The sequence below is a fragment of the Squalius cephalus genome (genome assembly GCF_949319135.1).
Source record: "Squalius cephalus genome assembly, chromosome: 4".
In the NCBI taxonomy this organism is placed as follows: Eukaryota; Metazoa; Chordata; class Actinopteri; order Cypriniformes; family Leuciscidae; genus Squalius; species Squalius cephalus.
The window spans coordinates 28289913-28310273 of NC_137125.1; the positions used below are offsets into that span (position 1 = coordinate 28289913).

General features: G+C 36.1%; 1 protein-coding gene, 1 long non-coding RNA gene and 1 pseudogene across 3 annotated transcripts; 1 reads left to right on the forward strand and 2 right to left on the reverse strand.

The window, feature by feature from the left end:
• Window positions 1-3199: 3199 nt before the first annotated feature.
• LOC307157668 lies at window positions 3200-5121 on the reverse strand (annotated as a pseudogene). Its single transcript has 4 exons — window positions 5008-5121; window positions 4493-4721; window positions 4046-4228; window positions 3200-3590 (listed from the first exon to the last, which is right to left on the reverse strand). The product of its transcript is annotated as an uncharacterized misc_RNA (transcript).
• Window positions 5122-11874: 6753 nt separating this feature from the next.
• On the forward strand, window positions 11875-13595 carry LOC307157481. Its single transcript, XR_013821004.1, has 3 exons — window positions 11875-12102; window positions 13243-13352; window positions 13475-13595. It is a non-coding gene; the product is annotated as an uncharacterized lncRNA (long non-coding RNA).
• A 181-nt stretch (window positions 13596-13776) lies between these two features.
• On the reverse strand, window positions 13777-20353 carry LOC307157669 (uncharacterized protein; the record flags this gene model as incomplete). Its single annotated transcript, XM_079869596.1, has 11 exons — window positions 20022-20353; window positions 19816-19906; window positions 19487-19608; window positions 19351-19407; window positions 19197-19265; window positions 19039-19107; window positions 18762-18830; window positions 14850-14894; window positions 14671-14739; window positions 14329-14369; window positions 13777-13791 (listed from the first exon to the last, which is right to left on the reverse strand). The coding sequence occupies exons 1-11, from the start codon at window positions 20212-20214 to the stop codon at window positions 13777-13779; spliced, it is 840 nt and encodes a 279-aa protein (XP_079725722.1). The 5' UTR covers window positions 20215-20353.
• Window positions 20354-20361: the final 8 nt, after the last annotated feature.

Consider the following 20361-nt stretch of genomic DNA (forward strand, 5'->3'; position numbering starts at 1 on the left):
GTTATAACATTTCATCTCGTCTCGGTTTGGTCAACGAAAAATGAAGAGACATTTTAGCATAGTTTTTATTTTGTAAACCACATTTAATCTCATTTTTATTCGTCAACAATATAGCATTATACATTTAATTGTAGTCATCGTCACATGACCAGCATTTACGTTGCGTCTAGTCTCATTTTCGTCAACGACGATATTTAGTCAATTTTCGTTGACAAAAGCAACACTACTTCTATAGTTATTTTTCTTGTTGACTAACGAGTTTGAGCATTGAATGGCTTTTCTGAGGTAAATTTGACGTTACGTGACATAATTGTTCTTAAGCTTTGTTCTTTCCAAGGTCAAAATGCTTATTGAGCGACCTGTCAGGCCACATTAAAGAGAGACAAAATGGCATTTATTGCTTGTATTTCGTGATAAAATTGACACAATTTGAAAGCTGAAAGTTTGTTAGTTGTTTACAAAAATTAACAAACATTAAAAGTGACATAAGTACAAATCTTACCGTGATTATGGATGGCTGTTGTAGTTTATCCACGTTGTGTGCACGTAATAGACACTGCCTTCCTGCACTTTTGCAGTACCTTGGATGTTCATTCATTGACGCGTCTCCGTCGTTTTCTATCTCTCATGCTGTCATCGTTGTTGCTCGATAGAGAAGCCTTATATTTTTGGTTTTGACGCCTTTCAGACGCGGAAAGCTGATTCTCTCTGTGCCCATCCATATTTTCGCGCTCAAACTGAGGGTGTATTTACACCAGGAAAGTCCACTAGTTCACTTGCTTTAGTCCAGACTTGCTTTTTGTTTGGTGTGGTGTGGTTTGCTTTCACACTACAAATTTTGGTTCACTTGCAAAAAGGGCAAACAAAACCACACGTGTGCTAAGGTCATCCATTCATTGGACAGAAATTCTCAAGCAGGGAAAAGCATGAAGTGCAGTTCGTCGTACCATGGACATTTGTCTTTTTCTTCTCTGGAATTGCTACACTTGCTTAGAGCATCGCGCACCTTCATGTAATGTTGCCGAAGTTTTTATTACTTTAACATGGCACTGTGCAGGAGACCGCTCAAATCCCATCTCCTTCATCCGTTCCCTGAACTTGCTGAATACATCAGCATTTTTATGCGTCCTCTATAGTAGCTGTGATATATAGGCATCTGCCCAAATATCAATCAGGCAGCGAGTCTCTTCGGAGCTCCAGGTTAAACCACAACTCATTTAGCAAATGTTGCAAACACAACACTTTCCCATAATGCAAATGCAACTCCGACTACGGGAGCCTGTTAATTTAAAAAAGCGCAGTGTTTTCTGCAATTGGATTTTGGGTCATGTTCACACCTTAACCCTCAAGCCTCTTTCACATAGCATTAATTATGCCATTGTGGACTAATTTGGGCACGAAGGTCTCAGGTGTGATCCAAAAAATCTTTTTGAATAAATGTTATATCACTATTTTTTGATAAAATAAAAACTATACATTTATGGCATTTTTGGGGTATTTTTGAATTTATTTACCTCTAAAAGTACCATATTTTCTATGTAAATTATGCTTATTTTTATGTTATACTTAATATTTCTTTATCTTCAGTAAAAAAATAAAAATAAAATTCCAGTAAGTTCAGACAGCCAAAACCTAAAAATGTGGTGACATTGGTGTCATATATTGTTATAAAAAAACAATAAATAAAAAAACACAATAATATCAATAGCCACTAGATGGCTATAGTACTCAATGGCTGCATATAGGCTGAACTCTATGGGGCGGTTTCTTGGACAGAGTTTAAATTAAGCCAGGAGTAGGCCTTAATTCAGAATAGTTAATCAAGACTTAAAAAAGGGCTTTCTGAAACCCAGATTAAATACAGATTACTAACAGCTGTACTATGGAGGCCTGAACTAAAATAAACAAGGTTAATTTAAAACCACCTGTGCAGATTTGTATTAGCCAGATCGAGGTTGCCTATAAAACATGGAATGAATCATCAAAAGCTTAAAATTGTATGGGACTGAGAAGCAAATACAAAAAAAAAAAAACAACGGCAGCAGAAAAGAGAGTGCGATCAAAAAAAACTTTACAGAACATGAGAAGTCTTTTGAAGCAAATAGTTTCAAGACATCCCATTATTGAAGATAAACTGCACATATCAGCTGTGGAATCCCCCAAAAAAAGTGCCTGGAAAATTATTTGTAATGAATTCAATGCAGATGAGCACACATCTACAAGAACAATACAACAACTTCAGGTAAGAATCATTAGCTTAATTACCTTACTGTTGTTGTTGTTGTTGTTGTTTTTAAATCACTGTCATTGCAGTAGTTATTTAATAATACAGGGGTTGTGGAAGCAAAAACTGCTGCTGAAGCCTGAAGAGAGAGAGGACAGGAATAATGGAGAGCCAGCAACCTTTGGAGAACATACCAGATGATGAACATCTAGATCAGTGGTTCTCAACCTTTTTTGGGCCAGCGCCCCCTATCCAATATCCAGGTCCCTGACCGCCCCATTTTGGCATTAGGGATTGGAATTAGTTAATGCCTAAAAATGTAAAATCAGTAGTTGTAGTAGGAAATGTAGTAAAGCTTAACAATGTTTATTAACACACATTACACTCAACAGTTTAACAGATTCTGAAGTAAAACTTCAGTGTACCTGCAGCTGGGTTAACACTAGAACAGCACTGTATACCATGACCAAAATTGTCAAATCAACCTCAGTTACCATTTCAGAACAGTTAAAGGAACATCACAGTGTAGCAAGAATTGGCATGAATTTCAAAATTTACCTTAACCCTAACTAAACATAATTAAATAACAGGGTTCCCACAGTTTGGTTAACTTCAAATTCAAGGACCTTTCAAGGACTTTCCAGGTCCAATACCCTCAAATTCAAGGACTTAATTTGGGGACACATTTCAAGTGAGAGCAAGGTTACATCATGTTACTTTGTAAGATACATCGTTACAGTTTTGCGCTCGTGCACATGGCAACGTAACGCATAAATGCGCGTAACTAACGTAAATCAAGCAAGCTAGTGTGCATAGGCGAAGTGTTGATGAAATAACATTAGCTGACCGGAGGGAATAATATGTAATTTAAAGAAAATTTCTCGCACAAAACAAATTCAAGCACTTTCAAGGACCAGTATCTATGCATGTTTATTTTCAAAAACTTTCCAGGGCCTTGAAATCTTTTTTTCAGATTCACAAACTTTCAAGGATTTCAGTGACCTGTGGGAACCCTGTAAATAAGCAGCTTGGAGGTTTTATGTCTTTCTGTCTCAACCTATATGTTATTGGCTGCAGTTTACGCTCTTTTTTTTGGCATTTTCTATGGCAGACCTGGGGTCTGCTGTCAGTGACTGCAGACACCGCTTTGCAAAGTCGCTGAGATTCTCCTCCTTGACTCTGAACTTCGGGATGCTTCGGTAAAACTCTGGATCAATAAGCTGTATTTCAGCCACAACAGCTGTTAATTGCCAGTGTATTTCGGTCAACCCCAACTTTGGTGCAGGTCTTGATTGATACTCCCTTCTTTCTTGAAGGCGTGGAAAAACTTTATTATACCACTTCAGTACATTGTCTGGGGTTGTTGCTGTAGAAAGATTAAAGCTTCCTTAAGACAAACCAAAACCAAAAAACAAGACTTGCATCAAATTGATCAATTTCCAGTTAAAGGCACACACCACACAAACATAAAAAAAAAAAATCTTGGTGCTCGTTTGACTGCTAGCATTTTTTACAATTAGTTTCCTATCATAAAAATCATGTTTGCATTTCTCAACATTTTCTAAATATGTTAATGTTCTGACAATATTGGAAAAAAGATAATGAATATAAAATAAGATGTTTTGCTCTCAAAGCCAATTGCCTTCTATTTACACTTCAACTCATTGAATATATCAAAACTAGGGGTCAACTGATTTTTTCAGGGATGATATCAGTACCAATTGTAGTCAAGGAGACTGATAACCAATATTTGCCATGTGTTATATGGAGTAAATACACATCAACAGAAAGATGAAATCCAAAACCAGAACATGCGCTTACCTCGTGAGCTGTGCTTGGTATTCGACCTGGTAGCACTCATGGTCTTCTTTTTATGACCTCTTTTCCTCTTCCGAGGAATGTTGCTTTCAGATGACTCTGAAGAGGAGCAAGAACTCAGGGACTCCTCATCAGTGCCACTGGTGCTGCATTCAGTGCTTGAGTCTTTCTTTTTTACCCCTCTGTCTAAGAACACAATAACACATTTAGTTAGATAAAAAGTCAAACATGCTTAGAGAAATAATCAGCAGTTCAGGATTGATGTACCGGTCACGGAACAGAAGAGGAAGACAACGGAGTGATATATAAACAGGTTTATTTACAATGCCACCTGCATGTTTATATATCACTAGTTTATATATCACTAGTCTGAAGCAGTGAATGAGAATGGCAGGTGGAAATGTAAGAGCTAGATGTATGGCTGGATGATAATCGTCTTTTAAAACTTGCTGGTGAGATGGGACGGAGAAGGCAGAGGAGGATCAGACAGATGATGGTAGATCTGATAGATGGTAAGTAGCAAGTAATTAGTCAGGCTGAAAGAGTGCATCTCTGACAAGACCAGACCCAGAGTGGCGGGATGTGCAGGTTTATGAAGGTTGGTGGTGATGATCTGGTGCAGGTGTGGTGATGGCTGACTGAGTGCATGAGTGATGATGGGAGATGTAGTGTAGTGGAGCTGGTGACCGTGACAGTACCATAATACAGTGGGTTTCCCTTGTATAATATGGCCTTAGGGTGGCCATCAGTGCCAGATCATGTATTTATTTCCCCATATATGCACATTGGAACAAGAGTGTGATTGCCTGTTGTAGTTTTGGTTAAAGGGTCACACATGAAAAAGGGCTTGCACAAAATGAATGATGTTCCCTAACATGCTGACTTTTTTTTTTAATTAGGTCAGTAATCAGGTCAGCTTCATAATTCTTGTTTTGGTGAGTTTTTAGAATATCACCCAACCCTACCAAGTACACCTGGCTGCAGCCTGCAGATCGGGGCGGGGGCCCATAACGCTTCTCATTGGTTAGGGGCAAAGTGATGACGTCGATCGAGGCGGGGCCGCACCTGGGGCTTCTCATTGGTTAGTGGCACAGTAATGACGTCGGCGCCACGGTAAACAGGAAATGCGGTTGAAAATGCGATCTTTAAAACGCATGCGCCATATCGCGCTGACAGCGCATGCGTCGTATTTGTGTTAAGTGGTGACGTCACGCGTCTTAAAAACGCATGCGCAAATTTGAAATAATTCTCTTGGCAAAATTTTACATTCATAAATGTAAGTTTGCGCATTCCAAAACATCTTTTATTGCTTTTAACAATGAGGTAAAGCAATATGTCAACACGATTAAATATTCTCTTAATCAAAAGGCAACAAAAACTGTGAATGTTTGTAAACACTTTGATATCTTTTTGTAAACCCGTACTTCCCCTGGCAAAATGTGATGATGTGAGTCTTTTGTTTATGTTTTGTTTATGTTAAAACACCTGCAATGTTGGAAACTGCACAATATGTTATTTTTATAATGGAGATGAACGTTCCTGTAAACTGTGCAATTGTTGAATAAAAAAAATAAATAAAAAAAGATTTTTTTTTTTAAAAGTATTAAAACAGCTCTAAAGTAATAATGAAAGCAGCAAAAAGTAGTAGAGCGCATATCCATAGTTTAAACTATGCCTGATCTAAGGTAAACTTATAAGGAGTTACAGAGTAGGCTATATATTGTGTAATATCTGTAGTATTTTAAAAGTTTTTCACATGCTGTTGCACTTCACTGTGTAAATTACAAAATTACTGTAAACATTAATGGCACCTTATATATTTTTTATGTTAATTATTCCTCTGTATTAGTTATTGTTTCTTTTTGTGCATTAGGTTATTATAAAACATTTATGCCAATAAAGTAGTTTAAAATTAAACTAACTACATACAGTACATTTTCAATCTCTGTATCCCATATTATGCATGCCAACTCAAAAAAAACAAACTCATACCAGTGGTAACTTTTATTTGAAAACAAAAATAATTGTGTAAAAGAGGTATGCACACATACAGATAATCACATACATCAACCATACACACGCGCATACGTACACAGACACACACACGCGTATATTCACATACGTACGTACACTCACACACACACACATGTACGTACACTCACTCACACACACACGAACGTACACTCACACGTACGTACACACACACACACACACACACACACACACACACACACGTACGTACACTCACACACACATACACAGGTACGTACACACACACACACACACACGTACGTACACACACATACGTACGTACACACACATACGTACGTACACACACACACACGTACGTACACTCACACACGTACGTACACTCACACACGTACGTACACTCATACACACACACGTACTTACACTCACACACATATATACACTCACACACGTACGTACACTCACTCACACACGTACGTACACTTACTCACTCACACACGTACGTACGTACGTACGTACACTCACACACATACGTACGTACACTCACACACGTACGTACACTCACTCACTCACTCACACACGTACGTACGTACACATACGTACGTACACTCACACATGTATGTACACTCACACACATACGTACATACACTCACACACAATCTACTCAGCCTGAAAAACAAAAACAGTCAACCGAGCAATAGCCCTCAACCTCCTTCTCAGAATAAAATCCCCGCAGGACTCCCCTTCGGCCATCACCCACATACTCAGTGGGCAGTCCTTGTATACTTCAGTGCAGTGCAAGCACATAGTCAGCGAGTAGGGCACCCGGAACTGCACTCCAGTTCACAACACCTAATTTAGATAAAATACAGAACAAACAATATTGAATAATTTTGAAGAAAGGCATTAACATAGTACAGAGTCATACAAGGAATTGCTTTTTTATATATTTTAAACATATTATAGGAAAATGTTAGACAAGATATGCTTGAGTGTTATTGGCTTTGTCTGTAAAGTACCTAAGAGACTTACTTTGTTTATGAACAACAAACTAGTTAAAAAGTTGTCAACACAAACTTTAATTTGGCTTGAGAAAGCCTATCCTAAAAGTTTGAAATAGTTTTAAAAGCTTGAAGATTTTCATAACCTTATATATAACCCAGATAGCAAACTGACATTGAATCAACGTGGAAACGACGTTTCTCGTGACATCGAAACAACGTTGATCTCCGACGTTGATCCGGCATCACTTTGCTCATCGAATTAACCTTGAATCAACGTCAGACACACCATTCAAAACTAACGGAAAATCAACGTAATTGGTTTGCTTTCCTAACGTTGAAACTATGTTGATTTCAAGTTGTTGAAATGACGTTATAGAATCAACATAAAATCTATCTAATTGGTTTGCTTACCTAACGTTAAAAGGATGTTGATTTCAATTGTGTAAATTGCATTATTATAAACACATTTTCTACTTGTTTTAAAAATCTATCACTTATTTGATAAATTAGTCTGTATAGGTAATCATTTATTAAACACACGTCACATTCAGTTAACATTGCTTTATTATTTATACAAAAATACATTTACAAATACATTTTTAAACCTTCTGTATACAAACCCTATGTAAGAGTAATATAGAAAAAAGCATTTACACTCAAAATACACAGGCATTCTTTCTAAGCCTCAATGCAATTCAATGTACAAAATGTCCTTGACATTTATAATTACAGTATTATAGCCTATGATGTATTATTATAGCAAAACCGTTGACAGTGGAATTTGTAGATATATGTGTTAAATAACAAATAATAATTAAATACTGTGTACAGCAATCGATTTAAATAGTACATTGGGTTTAATTAGTCGTTTAATGATCTCATATGTGTTGTTAGTGCCGAGAAATTTCACGTGAATAAATACTTAGTACGTGGGTGGCGTACTTCAATGTCCAGTATGTGGTATAACATTTGCTCCATTATATGGTGAGAAATCCTGGAATGTTTTCCTCAAAAACCTTGAAAGAAAGACATGGACATCTTGGATGACATGGGGGTGAGTAAATTGTCAGGATTTTTTTATTTGAAAGTGAACTAATCCTTTAATATGTTTATTAATATTACTAATATGTCTGTTTCGCTAAATCATCGTAAATCATCGTAGATCTACGAGTGCTCTGGAGTAATAGTAAATCTGATCATGTAGTGCTTTATATACACTTGTCTTGATTGCTAATCCACATCTGATGACGATTATTAGGTTAAACGTTCACGGATACGATTATATTTCAGCACTTCACAAATGGACAGCGACTCTTAAAGGAGACATATCATGCTTTTAAATTGTCCCTTTTTACATATAAATCATACATTTGTGGTCTATATAAAGCGGAACTGCAATGCTTGGGTCTGAATTCCTCATTATTATAGCTCCACGGGCCCCTTTTTTACCCCTTTTCTGAGGTGCTTCTGAGAGCAACTCGTTTTGGTGCGGTCTCTTTAAATACAATTGAGACACTTTATACCCCGCCCCCTCTCCAGGATGCAGAGGTTCAACTCCACCCCGTTCGGCCATTTTTGTAGTCTGATAGCAGAGATAGGATTATCTATCGGCACAGAAACTTTGTCAACAACGGAAGACTTGTCCAGCCAGCCTTAGATGTTCGAGCCAGAGTTGGAGCCGGAGCGAAATGAAAATGAAGACGACGAACCTGCAGAACAACGTCTTCATATGGATGTATCGCAATGGTGTGTTACTGTATTTATACATGAAACTTTGGTCTTCCGACCTTTTACCACCGTGTCGATTTATTTTGATTAATATGTGCGAGGGAGAGAGAGCAAGACAGCGTCTAGTTTGGAGACGGTGATGTCTTGTTTACACTTTCGCCGGGCTCCGAGAGAGAGTGCGAGCGCGCGCGAGACCGGGTCTCTCTCTCTCCGCTCGTTCTTTTAGTTAAACATGCGCCACAAGCGCGGCAGTTCATCTACATTAGACGGTGTAATGAAGCGTGTGAGTTACTACATCCAACAACCGATCATTTTAACTTACCCTCTCGTAACTTCTGCATCCTTTAGCTTGGACTACAAAATTGCAGCGAGAAATAATAATGGCGGATCGCTCGAAGTGTTGGGCCGGAAGTCAATGTCCTTATTTGGCAGTTCCGCTGCAAATACTGTGACGTGATAGTTCAAAAACGTCATAGATAACAGAAAAATCGGAACAGGTAGAAAAATATGACCAAAACAGAATATAAAGATATCAACGAAGCACCTGAAGAGAATAATTTCATCTTTTCTGTACTTCTAAACACTCCATATATACAACAAAATGCATTTAAGGGTTAAAAAAGTGCATTTAGCATGATATGTCCCTTTAAGTAGCACGTAGAACGCGTTCTTGCGCGTTAATGTTTAGTGCATTTTTGGGATTTCCGTAATCTTGCACGTAGAGAGCTAAGGCCAGAGCAGTCAGACTCAGAAGATTTTGAGAAATGCGATTCGAGTAGGATTAAACAGCAAACGGATTTGTAAAAATCGTATTTAATGTGATTTTGTTTTTGTTTTTTGCAGTTCACACTTGCTAAATCTTTTCGCATTTCAATCGGACATGCAATATTGTTTGTATTCAAAGCAATCTATATATGCAAAATTTGTCCAAAAAGGTGTAACTTGTGTTGTTGGAGACAAAAAGAGAAAAAAGTTTGCAATTCCAAAAAAAAAAAAAACTGTCACAGGTGCTCAGTTTTGCTATTATAATACCTTAACATGATAGTAATAAGCCATCTGCAAAAGCAGAGAGGTTGGTGTGGTGTACAGTAGTAGCCCAGATAGCACACACGCACGTCGCGCAGACATCTGTGTGACGTCATCATTATCATCTGGAAGACGTAATTCTAAGGGCGTTTGCTCATCTGGAATACGTCGCATAGACGTCCTTGTCAGATGTTCAAATGACATCCATTGGACATATCAGAGACATTTATGATTAGAATCTTATGTCTGTTAGACATCTGATTTATGTAGCATAGATGTCGTTTTTAATTAGACATTTTCGACGTTCCCTCACATTTATTGATAAAACTACAGCTACATGAATTGTGTCTACACATGATATAACTAAATCCAAGTATTTTACACTCAGAACGAAAGCACACAACAGTTATGATTTGAATGTTTTTATTAGTGTATGAAAACAACCTTTAATTTATTATATATTATAATTTAAAATTCTCAAACAAACAATCATGGATAAAAAAAAAGATTTATTAGTGTATGAAAACAACCTTTAATTTCTTATATATTATAATTTAAAATTCTCGAACAAACAATCATGGATAAAAAAAAAAAAAGATTTATTAGTGTATGAAAACAACCTTTAATTTCTTATATATTATAATTTAAAATTCTCAAACAAACAATCATGGATAAAAAAAAAAAGATTTATTAGTGTATGAAAACAACCTTTAATTTCTTATATATTATAATTTAAAATTCTCAAACAAACAATCATGGATAAAAAAAAAAGATTTATTAGTGTATGAAAACAACCTTTAATTTCTTATATATTATAATTTAAAATTCTCGAACAAACACGGGTTGCAACAGAAGAACAATGGCTTTAAGAGGGCATTCTCTCTGGAGCCAAGCGGAGATAATCTTTAACGTGCTTTTCAGCCTCTGCTTCTGTCGGCGACGGAATAACAGGATTCTTCATCGCTGCTCCTGTGTGTTAAAAAAGGGGAAACAAAATTAATTTAACAAATAAAACTTATTTTTTTAAACTTACAGTTCATTTAATCCGCAAAATAGATTTTATTTCACTGGATTCTTATGAGTTTGGGCTATATAAAAAGCAATGCATAAAATATGTTTGCAACACACTGCCGTTCAAAAGAAAATATTTTTTATGTTTTTAAAATAAGTCTCTTCTGCTCAAGGCTGCATTTATTTGGTAAAAAAAAAAAAAGGTAATATTGTGCAATATTATGACAATATAAAATAACTGTTTTCTGTTTGAATAGGCTATATTTAAAATGTAATTTATTCCTGTGATGACAAAGTAGAATTTTCAGCATAATTTACTCTAGTCTTCAGTGCCACATAATCCTTCAGAAATCCCTCTATGCTCAAGAATTATTATTATTATTATTATTATTATTATTATTATTGAAAGCAGTTGTGTAAAAAAATTTTCAGGATTTTTTGATGAATATAAAGTTCAAAAGAACAGCAATTATCTGAAAAGGAAAGCTTTTGTAACATACACCACCGTTCAAACGTTTGGCGACAGTAGGTTTGTGTGTGTGTGTGTGTGTGTGTGTGTGTGTGTGTGAAAAGAAACTAAAAAAAACAAAAAAAAATGTATTCAGCAAGTATGCATTACATTGATCAAAAGTGACAGTAAAGACATTCTTAATAATACAAAAGCTTTCTATTTCAGGCAAATGCTGTTCTTTCAAACTTTCTATTCATCAAACAATCCTGAACATTTTTACATAACTGTTTTCAACTGACAATAATCAGCAAATGAGCATATTAGAATAATTTCTGAAGGATAATGTGAGCTTTCAAAAATGACGCTTTTTCTTCTTATGTCAGTCGGGATTTAATGTCGCCGACTTCATATAATGCTTTCTATTGATTGGTCGCTGTTCATTTCCAGTGGTTCTGAAATTCTGCATTATTTAATTAAGTAGAAATTTTTAACTTTAAACTTCTCTATGCTATTGTCTTTCACATAATAAGTTTCAGACTCTTTTAGTGTGACTGCCCAAATTAGTCAGGAGGAGGGTCGAATATTATTTTATTGTCAAATATAAATGAGAGAGAGGTGCGAAAGATCATAACCATCAATTGGGTTGAGACGTTCAATCTCCTGTAATAATAATACATTAGAAAAATATACCAATTGTTTTGTGAAGAACATAAATATCGTACTTGCGTCTACTCCAAAATATGGGGATAGTCAGATTCAGGAAATCGACTCTTTTGGACTACTGCGCATGTGCTCCCAAAGATCCTCAGCACATCACAAGTGGAAGACGCCTGTCCCAGCGGGAAAACTAGGTACGTAGCTAATCTGATTAATCGTCATTAATATATGGTCAGTCAAATATATATTTGATTTTATATCAAATAAATTTAATAGATAAAGTTCTAACTTAATTAAGGTTGCGACGAATATGTGTTTCTGTGGTTTAATCATAACGTAGCGTTTGCGGTAACGGTTGCGTTTGTTGTAGTGGATTGGTCTAACGTTACTCTTTTAAGTTCTAACAAACTGTTCTTTAAATTTAAAAGAGTAATAACTGACGACAGACTTGCTGTAAAATATTACTAATAAATTACGGTACTATTCTTTGTCACTTATCACCAGTTGTTGTTTTACCTCATGAATGCTCGAATGTCGAAACAAATGTTTCCATATCTAAAACGCTCATCAGTCTGTAAAACAACATTTTACACCGTTTAAACAGCATATGGCTGCTACATATATATATATATATATATATATATATATATGTGTGTGTGTGTGTGTGTGTGTGTGTATATATATATTTTTTTTAAATTGAGATTTATACATCATCTGAAAGCTGAATACATAATCTTTCCATTGATGTGTGGTTTGTTAGGATAGGACAATATTTGGCCGAGATACAACTATTGAAAATCTGGAATCTGAGGGTACAGAAAAATCGAAATATTGAGAAAATTGCCTTTAAAGTTGTCCATTTCTATTGGTGATAGTGCTGCATCACAAAAATAAATGTTTTATATATTTAAGGTGGGAAATTTACAAAATATCTTCATGGAACATGATCTTTACTTAATATCCTAATGATTTTTGGCATAAAAGAAAAATCTATAATTTTGACCCATACAATGTTTTGTTGGCTATTGCCACAAATATACCCGTGCGACTTAAGACTGGTTTTGTGATCCAGGGTCACATATATATAGCAGCCATATGCTGTTTAAACTGTGTAAAATGTTGTTTTACAGACTGATGAGCGTTTTATGTATATATATATACAGTATGTATATATATATATATATATATATATATATATATATATATATATATATATATATATATATATATATATATACATATATTTGTATTTGTAAGACATTTTAGACGTACCTATTAAGAGTGATCCTATATTGGTTTTCATTATCCCTCGCTTTTGTCCCCTTCCGCACCAGTTAAGTTGTTTGGCTACAGGACCAAAGACCTTGGAACAGATTCTCCATACTGATTTTTTCATTGTGTGTCCTCCACTGATGGATAATCTGTTCACCTTAAAAAATAAAAGGTAATATCAAAACATTACAAACAAAACACAAATAATATACTGGACACAATTTTCTTCATTACAATTGTTAAACCTAAAAATGTCAATGATTCTTACCATCTTTTGCATCATCCCTCTTTCAGATAGTTGTCTTTCCAGATTGTCTAGATCTTCCATGGATGTGAGAGGAAAGACATCATCCTCACTGTCCACCACTAGCACTGGAACATTGGAACGGCCTGCAAGGGACTGGACCACTGAAGTCAGGTGATTGATCTTCATGTCTAGTTCTTGTAATGTCTCCAGAATCACCCTCTCAACAGCTGCAATATAGTAGGTTTATCTGGGAGAGTATCTTTATTAAACTTAAAAATGTATAATTTTACAAATTTAGAACTTCAATTTAACGTACGTGTACATTGATCAGAGATGCAACTCCATCGCCTCACACCAGAAGCACCTGCAAGCACAAAAATCTCTTAACAGGGTTCCTACACATTTTCCATACTTTTCCAGACTCAAATTTTCAAACCTCTGTAGATTTTCAGATCATATTTAAAGTGCCCCTATTATGCTTTTTCGAATATTCCCTTTGATGCAATGTGTAATGCAGCTTTCTGCAAAGTAATGAAGATGAAAGAGCATGCAATAAATAAAGTTATTGTTTCTCAAAAGAAATAATCGACTCTGAACAGCCTAAACAAGTCTAAAATGCTTCTGAGGGTTGATGTAAAATGAGGTTTACAAAACGTACAAGGGGTAATTAGTCTTACTTTTCCAATTCCAATCTACCTCTTTATGTAACTGACTTTAATAAATTAGGACCTGTCTTGAAGAAAATAACTAGATGACAAACTTTTAAGCCTAATCTAAGCAGTTAATGTAGCCAGCCACAGAGATATGAACTAAAATGTAATCTCAAAAAGTTACACTTCTGGCCATAATTGAGATCAGTCTTTTTTTCTATAAAAACAAATAACTTACTCTGTGTTCTTGCCTGGTAGGTACTTGAGGGTCTTGGTTCAGAGATTGTGTCCTCTAATGGATTATACAGAAAATTTTACATTTCCTAGTGTTAGGCTGTTATTCATTGACCGTGTATGTGTTTCCTGCATGTGCTAGCGAATGTTCTGTTACCTTGAATGTTAGGTGAGTGATCACTCCAAGCATCTTGGGGCTCGTCTGCCTGGGACAAGCTCACTGGGGCTACTGGAGCTAAGAAAGGTGAAGATGGTAAGTTGCATTTGCTAACATGACAGTGCATGAAACTGGTACACAAGGCTCTTAAGTAATACCTCAATAATGACTGAAATTGACTAAAAAAAAAAAAAAAATTTACTCTGCATTCTTCTCTGATGTGTAGATGGTCTTGGGTGTTGATTGGGTCTCAGGACAGAGAATGTGTTCTCTAATTAATTATACAGAAAATAAATGTCGTATTACTTTGTGTTAGGCTGCGACTCGTTTGCAATGAATGTGTTTTTGATTTCCTCCATATACCAATTAATGCTCTTTTACCTTGAATGGCAGGTGGGTGTTCATGCCAAGCATCCCGTTGGTGGTCTGCGTGAGAGAAGCTCTTTCTTAGATTAACTCACTTGACATTACAAAAGGTACTCGTTCTACTGCTAATATGTGTGAGACAAGACTCATAACTTACGTGGTGTTCTTCCTTGTGTGGAATCTGAAGGTCTCAGGACAGAAAATGCATTCTCTAATGGATTGTACAGAAAATATTGAATTAGCATGTGAGAGGTTGTCTTTTGTGTGCAGTGATTGTAGGGATGACAGTGCATGAAACTGGTACACAAGGCTCTTAAGTAATACCTCAATAATGACTGAAATTGACTTTAAAAAAATGTACTCTGCATTCTTATTACACTCTTTTAAACACTGTCCCGACTTCGTTTACCCGGAACAACCACGATCAGTGCCATCGTCAAGGAGGCTGTCTAGACTACGCATTTGCAGAAGAGGAGTAAATCTCCGCAACCTTCGTTCATTGGATTATTCCTTGCCGTTGCAGCATCAGCCCACATATCTGGAAACAGACTGCACTGAAGTGAAGATGGCGTTACTAAATGTAAGATCGATCTCAAACAAGACATTCACAATTAATGAACCTATTCTATCTCTTGGGCTTGACTTTTTGTTTATGACTGAGACGTGGCTAAATGCCAGTGAACTTGGTCCACTCACTGAAGTTTGTCCTAAAGGCTATACATTTTTTAACACGACACGGTCAGTTGGTCGTGGTGGGGGCTTAGCTACTATTTATAGAGAGAAATTCAAATGCCGTCTATCTGCCACAGAATTGTTTTCTAGCTTTGAAGCACAGCTATTTAAGAAGGATGGCTGTAATTCAATTTTATGTATATTAGTTTATAGACCCCCAAAGTATAATAAGGATTTTATTAGTGAATTTTCTGATTTTTTATCCTCTGTTGTGCCAAATGCAGATAGGATTTTGCTATTGGGCGATTTTAATATACATGTTTGTTGCCCTTCTAAACCTATGGTTAAAGAATTTCTACAAACTATTGATACTTATAATCTTACACAGTCTGTTTTTGGTCCTACTCATAAACAAGGGCACACACTTGATTTGATCTTATCATATGGCTTTTCAGTCAGCAACGTAGTTATCAAAGAATTTTTTCTGTCTGATCATAAGATTATTTCTTTTAATATAGATGTTCCTAGCCCTGAACCACTCTATGTGCCGGTAGCCCGGTATGCTCGTTCTTTTAACTCATCTACATCCGAAAAATTCCTGGATGCTTATATTAGTTCCCCAAAAACTCACGAAATTGAGTCGAACAGTCTTGGAGCAAACCCAGATGAGCTAGTGAATACGTTCAATACGTTATGTTCAAACATACTGGATGTCGTTGCCCCGTTTAAATTGAAGAGAACTAGAAGCTGTGTACACCCTTGGTTTAATGATGATACTAGGGCTATTAGACAAAAATGGAGAAAAGCAGAAAGGAAGTGGAAGAGGGACAAATTACAAATATCTTATGAATGTGTTAGGGATTGTATGATCCAATATCAAAAAGTTGTTAAGTTCGCAAAAGCAAAATATTTTTCAGAGCTCATCGCTAAAAATGCACACAGCCCAAAAATACTATTTAATACTATAAATAATGTGCTGAATCCGATTTCTAATTTATATCCTGATCCCTCTCCTATGGCCTGTGAAAACTTCGTAAAGTTTTTTTGCGACAAAATTGATGTTATAAGATCATGTTTTTTGGACTCTTCTTTGGACCTACTTCAGGCATCATCATCACAGAATTTAACACATTTATCTGAGTTTTTTCTAGTGTCTCATAGTCATCTGCAACAAATTTTGCGACAAATGAAGTCCACCTTTTGCTCACTGGATGTTGTTTATCCTCGCCTTTTAACAGAAATACTTGATTCTATTACTCCTAGCTTATTGTCAATAATCAATAGTAGCTTAGTTAGTGGGATAGTTCCATCTTATTTTAAACATGCCATTGTGCAGCCGCAGCTCAAAAAAACAAACTTTGATCCAACAGTTTTGAACAACTATCGCCCCATCTCTAAATTGCCATTTTTATCAAAAGTTTTGGAGAAGGTTGTGTTTAATCAGCTTTCTTCCTTCTTACAGGAAAATGGTATTTTGGATAAATATCAGTCTGGTTTCAGATCACAGCACAGTACAGAGTCTGCACTGCTTAAAGTACTAAATGATTTATTTCTGATTGTCGACTCTGGTAAATGTGCTGTTTTAATTCTGCTGGATCTTAGCGCGGCATTCGACACTCTCGATCATAGCATTCTTTTAAATCGTTTACAGCAAATTGGTATCCAAGGTTGTGCTTTGGATTGGTTTGCTTCATATCTAAAGGATAGAACCTTCTCAGTAGAGACGGGTAATTACATGTCACCTCGTGCACCAGTTTTATATGGGGTTCCGCAGGGCTCGATCTTGGGTCCTGTTTTATTTTCCTTATACATGCTTCCGCTGTATAATCTTTTTAGCAAGTATAATGTATCATACCACTGCTATGCAGATGATACTCAGTGTTATGTTCCTTTACATCCAAAGGATGACTCTAGTTTGCAGTGTTTATTTGATTGTTTGAGAGACGTTAAACAGTGGATGTCTGCCAACTTCCTTCAGTTAAATGATTCCAAGACGGAAGTCTTAATCTTTGGCTCATCTACATTCACAGAGGTTGTTGCCAGTAAATTGGGACCTTTATCTGGCAATTGCCATACACATGTTCGAAATCTGGGTGTTACTTTTGACTCTGCTCTGACTTTTGACAAACAGATCAATGGTGTGGTCAGAAGTTGCTTTTATCAGTTAAAGAATATTGCAAAAATTAAGGCATTTTTATCACCCAGAGATATGGAGTCTGTGATACATGCTTTTATTTCATCAAGATTAGATTACTGTAATGTACTATACTTGGGTGTCTCACAGTCCCTATTGTCACGTCTTCAACTAGTCCAAAACGCTGCTGCTAGATTGTTAACAGGAACAAAGAAAAGAGAGCATATTTCGCCAGTATTGTTCTCTCTTCATTGGCTCCCAGTTAAACATCGTATTGAGTTCAAAACACTGTTGTTTGTTTATAAGGGATTGCATGGACTGGCTCCTCCATACATCTCTGATCTTCTTTCATCCCACCATAATGTTTTTAGAAATCTTAGGTCAACCAGTAGTCTACAGCTGACTGTTCCAAGGACACGTTTAAAATTAAAAGGAGATCGTGCCTTCTCAGTGGCCGCTCCACAGCTTTGGAACAATCTGCCATTTTACATAAAGAATGCCTCAACATATATTGATTTTAAATCTTTGCTTAAAACCCACTTATTTACTGCTGCTTATGGTCATAAGTGGGCGTAGTGGTTTTGTATTGTCTTGTGCATTGTTTATTTGTGGTTTTATGTTTACTTATTAGGATATTTGTGTACACTTTGTACAGCACTTTGGCCAACAGCTGTTGTTTTTAAATGTGCTCTATAAATAAATATGACTGACTGACTGACTTATGATTTCGTTTTATGATATACCGGTAAAAATTCTCCTCAAGATAGGAATTAGTCTTCCCGCGATAATCACGATAAAGCCTTTGATGTATTTCTGTTTGAGACCCATTCACAGCTCATGTTCAGCGTGAAAACAACCGATCATCTCTTCAGTCTAGTTTATTTATAGCATTAAAAAAAACATGAATGATCATGGAGTGTTGTTTTAACCCCAGAAAGACGTCAGTACACTTCAAGTTCGTTTTTCAAGTTCAAATCCGCCAACGTTAATCTACTAACTCTTCTGACTGCTTGGTCGGACAAAAATGGCGGATTATGGTTGGTCAGATCGCCTGTCAATCAAACTCCCTGCGAAGAGTCAATTGTAAATAATATTCTTTGTTTTATTAATGCTTTTTTTACCTTGAATGTTAGGTGTGTGATCACTCCAAGCATCTTGGGGCTCGTCTGCCTGGGACAAGCTCACTGGAGCTAAGAAAGGTGAAGTTGGTAAGTTGCATTTGCTAACATGACAGTGCATGAAACTGGTACACAAGGCTCTTAAGTAATACCTCAATAATGACTGAAATTGACTTAAAAAAAAAAAAAAAAATATATATATATATATATATATATATATATATATATATATATATATATATATATATATATATATATATATATATATATATATATTTACTCTGCATTCTTCCCTGATGTGTAGATGGTCTTGGGTGTTGATTGGGTCTCAGGACAGAGAATGTGTTCTCTAATTAATTATACAGAAAAAAAATGTCGTATTACTTTGCAATGAATGTGTTTTTGATTTCCTCCATATACCAATTAATGCTCTTTTACCTTGAATGGCAGTTGGGTGTTCATGCCAAGGCTCGTCTGCCTGGGAGAAGCTCACTGGTACATCTCGAGCTGAGAAAGGTGAAAGGTTGGTAAATTTTGTATGTTATTAAAATATTACATGACAAAAAAAACAGTTTTAAAAATGTAAACTCACAATTGCTGAAGGATTTTCCTGTTCTACTTTGTGTGAGCAGGGGTCTTACAACAGGACCTGGGGGGGAAAAATAGCACTCAGCAGTTACATACACCTACGTCTAGCAACCATTTAACTGGTTTCATTGTATTCTTACCTTTTGTCTTGATGTTTGCAAGAGGGGCTTTTGGTGCAGGCAGAACTTTTTCTCTATTAATAATTTTCTTTTTTTTGTGGGGGGTATCATGAGGCTCATCATCTGATGTGTATATTTTCTTTCTAAGAGCAAAATCATGGTATTAGATTATTTTACAAAGCAGGATTAGATAAGTAATAACACTGCCCTGTTTGTCAACTAAAAGAAAAAATTGACCCCCCCAAAAATAATTACAATGTAATGTCCTTCCCCAAACGTTGCTCCAAGCCATTACATTATTACATTTAAGTGTATCTATTCTTAAAGTAAAATATGCTTTGACAACTTACTTGTGAATTCTTTTTCCAGGCATCTCCGTTTCTGAGATGTCAGAAGTGTAGCATGCCTTTTTCCATTTTTTTGCAATGTTGTCAAAAGATGCTGAAAGAAATGAAGTACGTGAATTTAATTCATGCAAGCATTAAGCCATGGGATGTCATGTATTTTACTATCTTTTTTGATAATGTTCATTTACAGTGTAGTTTAACCTGCTTACCTGATTCGTGCAGAATTCTGACCTGATGTTTGGTCCACCCTTTGTCTGGCTGTGGTGCCTCCATCATCCTGACACTCTTCAGCAACCGGTCCAAGTCTCTGAATGGAGGCCACCAGGAGTGGCCATCTGAGTACCAGGACTTTGCTATAGTTCCAGTTGTCCCTTCTCCCACAAACTCCACTATCAGGTACATGTTTTTTTGTTTTTGTTTTTTGTACTGCAACAACCTAGAGCCCCATGATGTTGAAAGACACTTAAATTTCAGTTGTTCATATGCATGAACATTTTCAATTCAAAATTTTTCATGATTCAAATGTACAAGATATCTGTGACAAAACAA